The 4295-nt window shown below is 43.0% G+C and overlaps 1 protein-coding gene across 1 annotated transcript; it reads right to left on the reverse strand.

The window, feature by feature from the left end:
• Positions 1 to 295: 295 nt before the first annotated feature.
• sox17 (SRY-box transcription factor 17) lies at positions 296 to 2917 on the reverse strand. Its single transcript, XM_007569114.2, has 2 exons — positions 2383 to 2917; positions 296 to 1498 (listed from the first exon to the last, which is right to left on the reverse strand). The coding sequence occupies exons 1-2, from the start codon at positions 2696 to 2698 to the stop codon at positions 606 to 608; spliced, it is 1209 nt and encodes a 402-aa protein (XP_007569176.1). The 5' UTR covers positions 2699 to 2917; the 3' UTR covers positions 296 to 605.
• Between the last annotated feature and the right edge of the window lie 1378 nt (positions 2918 to 4295).

The following is a 4295-nucleotide window of genomic DNA, read 5'->3' on the forward strand; positions in this document are numbered from 1 at the left end:
GAAGCCTCCTCCATATTTGTGCTGCATCTATGAAGGGAAAAGTATTGTGGCCGTCTTTTAGCCAGCTGTCTGGCAGTTTACAGCAACAGGTGGGGGAAGGGAACTCAGCGAAAACTGAATTTATTAGCAGTTTTCAAACTTTTAAAATCTCAGTATACTTTAATACCAGTAAGCAGTCCATGTTCAATTCTCGGCTTTTATTTTTTTAAAATTAAAACTTATTGAGTAAACATTTTTTTTATTTTTAAGTTCTTACTCTACTTCAAGAAAGATTCATAAAAGGTCAAAGATTTCACATAATTTTGAATAATAGATACAAACGCTAAATATTTTTGCAGTCATTTATTTCCTAAAAGTGCAAAAGTATAAAAAAAAAAAACTCGGTATATACATACATTTGAGACTGTACAATATTTATAATCTAAATATCCCTGCAAGAGAAGGAAAGAGAAGTTAAAACCAGTGTTAAGATTAAAATATTTCAGGTCTTTTCTAACAGTTTTCGGGCAGATACAGTACAAAATCTCAGGAGCTTCATTGTGCCAGGAGTGGAAAATAAAAATAAAAGTATTTCTGTTTAAAATTAGCTTCAAAGATCGTGGAGGTTAGGAGCTGTTGTAGCTGCAGTAATAGACGGCCGTGCTGGCGTCCGACAGCACGGATGAAATGAGGCTCTCGGGTCCCTGCATGCCGCCCTCGTGCGGCCCGTAAGGGAGGCCCGACATGTCCGTGCGGGCCGATGAGGACGAGCTCAGGTACTGCTCAAACTCGCTGCGGTCCACCTCGCCCAGAAGCTCTGAGTGGTGCATCTGCTCCATGCTGTCCGCCGAGTGAGAGTGGGAATCAGGGGGAGGGGAGAGCTGCCCTGCCCCGCCGGGGTGCCGCTTGGGGTGGCCGGGGCTGCAGTGCTGGGTGTAGTACATGGCCAAAGGGTTGGGGCAGCTCATGTAGGATGGAGGGGGCTGCTCGGGAGCCGAGCCCGGGTGGCGGTGCATGATGCCGGGGTTGCTGTGGTGGCTGGAGAGCGGTTCGTGAGGTTGAAAGTCTGCCACCTGAGAGTGGTAAGGGTACGCCGGCATCATGTGGCAGTCCTCCTGTGAATGTGGAGGGAAGAACATGGAGTCTGACTCTACGGCGTCCAGAGGAGAGGTGTCAGGAGTGGGAAGGCTGTAAGGTTCGTAAGAGGGTCCCCCGAGCACCTGAGCGTCCCGATAGTGGCTGAGCGGCTGCGGGGGAACCTGGAAGCCGTGCTCGTGGTAGCCCAGACCCAGGCTGTCCATGCATACCCTGCCGTCCCCGGGCATGGACGGGGCCTGGTGCTCGGGAACACCGTGGACCAGAAATCCCGAGTCCAGCCTCTTGATCCGCTTCACCTGCTTACGCCGCCGGGGCCGGTACTTGTAGTTGGGGTGGTCCTGCATGTGCTGGACCCGCAGCCGCTCGGCCTCCTCCACGAAGGGCTGCTTTTCTGTGATGGGAAGGGCTTTCCAGGATTTCCCTGCAGGTCAAGAGGAGCGGATCAGTGATACGTCAGCAGATACTGTACATGGCTCTGGTGATGCACATAAAAATAGCCTGTTGCCATTTTAGGGGAATAGGGACAGGAATTTGAGGTTATACCTGTGGCCTAACTGGCGTAGAGAGTTTAAAAACAGGACGGCAAATCAAATATTTACAGGACACCTTATCCTCAACGTCTTATATTTGTACTAAAATTGAGTAATAATAATTTAGGATAGGAGAGTACATGTTTACAAGAAGGTGCAGCATATATTATTTTCTCATGCTTAAAACATTTTTGTGTTTACCAGACCCGTATTAATAGCTGTGTATGTCTACGCTACTAAATGGAAATATTAGTGTGCAAAAACAAAATACTTAGGATCATAAATGCAGTAGGAAATCATATAGTTTTTTTTGTATTGCACTAGAATACATGTATTGAAGAGTGTTGTATTCATGTAATGTATTCATAAATCAAAAGTAATTTTTCTTTTATATATTTGGATCTTGTGGCACAGAAAAGTGTTGATTATAAATAAATATCTCTCATTCTCAGCTCCAACAACAGCAACATAAAAACAGTAAACTCTGTTTCTGTTACTTGATGTTGTTGTTTCCCCACCACAAGGTCATAAGTGACCCCCAACTTAGTCCACCCATGAAAACGTTTTTTGAAGCACCCCTGTAAATATTAGACGACCGAATGAGAGCGGCGATTAAAAGTAGTCTAGTAATGACTAAATGAGCTAACTGATACAATGTGATAAAAATAAAAATATGAAATTTTCAGTAGAAATGATTAAAAAATAACAAATTCTAAAAGCTAAATGCTGTGTCAGCAGCAGAAACCTAAATAAATAAACATTTAAATGCACTTACCTAACATTTTGCTGAGCTCCGCGTTGTGCAGGTCCGGGTTCTGCTGCGCCAACCTCTTGCGCTCATCCTTCGCCCAGACCATGAACGCGTTCATGGGCCGCCGGATCCGCGGCTCGCTCTTGCCGCGTCCCTGACCGCCGGAGCCGCCGGAGCCGCCGCCTCCTGGCGCGCACGGCTCGTTTTTCACCTTGCTGTCCCCGAGAGGACTGAGCGGGTCGGCCCACTGGCAGTGTCCCATTCCAGGCATCATGACTGACATCGCGCACCTTGCCTGGGTCTGATCGTCGCTGGCGTAACCCGCATCGGGACTACTCATTTCTGTCCAAACTGGTTCTGGAAGGTGTTTGGAGAGGCGTCCGGACTGCGCGCAGGAACCACACCACAGCAACAAGAGAGAAAAAAAACGGGAAAAAATATGAGAGAAAAATAAAGATTTTGACTCTCTTGCGTTAAAGTTGGAAAGGAAAAAGAGAAAGTCACAAACAGATGCAGCAATAAGTGAAAAGGTAGACAGAAGTCAGCAGTGAATGTGAACAGTGGTGCGCTATAAACTCACAGGCAGCCAATCACCGGGCGGAGGGAGTGCCCACTACTACAAAGGTGTAAAAAAAAAAGTTCACGTCACACCCGCCTCAGACCCTGTTTTGGAGCGGCTATAATCACTGGGGGTTCTGGCTACCAGATTTCAAATGTATATTCATCAGAGCAATAAGACTCATTTAAGAATTTAACACAAATTTATCAACTTTTGCGCCAAAAGGAGGACAACCTCTCAAGTGTTCACAAGTCAGTGTGCCCGCCCCCAGCCCCAGCCCCCAGCGGCACTTTTCCAGGTTAAATGCAAAAAGATTTAATCACCAGTTTGTGTATTGGCCTGTTAACTACATTAGAGCCTTGAATCAATGAACTCAGCCTGAGGAATAAGGAGGCGTTGTAGCTTGATTAACCTAGAGACAACCTGAAATCACAAAAGTCACATTGACATTTGTAGAAGTTGTATGATAAGAACGTTTAGAATATAAGACTTTGAGAGAATGTAGACATGCTCTGTTATTGTTTACACAACCGTGCAGAAAAGTGCTGACTTGTCAGACATCCACCAGACAGTCCTTGATCACCTTCACAAGGGGATCACAAAGGTCACTGATGAAAAATTGGTGGAAGGAAAAACTGTTGTATGAAAGTTGTAATGTTGCACCATATAACTACAACCGATTTTCTGTTCTAGTTTTCTCAAAGGGAAAAAAATATATATATATATGTTTTACAAAATGCAAACTATAATTACTTGGAGGCATGAATTTGACTTTTTAACTAAACTGCAGAATTAGTTAATTTTTCTGTTATTCAAATGTATTGAAATGTATTTAAGAAATATATACATAAATGATAAAAAAAATATCTTGTTTTGCAGTCATATTAAAAACAAATATGAAATAGTAATTGGATTAAGTAAATATTAATTAAAAATATGAAAAAAGGTAAAGCAAGGAAAAAAAAGTACTATGAGAAACTGCACAGTTTCTGTGTGCCTTTTGTGATGTCACCAGATTTGTGCAATAAGGCTTGCTTTTAGGAAGGCAGACTCTATTTTGAATAAATAAGGATATAAAACAACATCTAAAGAAATATAAAAATGAACCATGACATGCCAAACTATCTCTACAGTGAGGCTGATGGATTTCACAAAACAGTCTGATTAGTAACTTTAATCAAGTAGCACAATTTGACTAAGCAATAAAAACTTGCAATATCACGTTTATCAACTCATAATATTGTTTCTTAATTTAAAGTGGATCTCTGCATGACTCCTCGTTTGAGGTTCCAGTTTCCCTACAATAAACTTTACAACTCACACGGTTGAATTGACAAGAGCAGATAAAGCTTAAATAAACAACGTTGAATCCTTTCTC

This window comes from Poecilia formosa, unplaced genomic scaffold, assembly GCF_000485575.1.
Source record: "Poecilia formosa unplaced genomic scaffold, Poecilia_formosa-5.1.2 Scaffold236, whole genome shotgun sequence".
NCBI lineage: Eukaryota > Metazoa > Chordata > Actinopteri > Cyprinodontiformes > Poeciliidae > Poecilia > Poecilia formosa.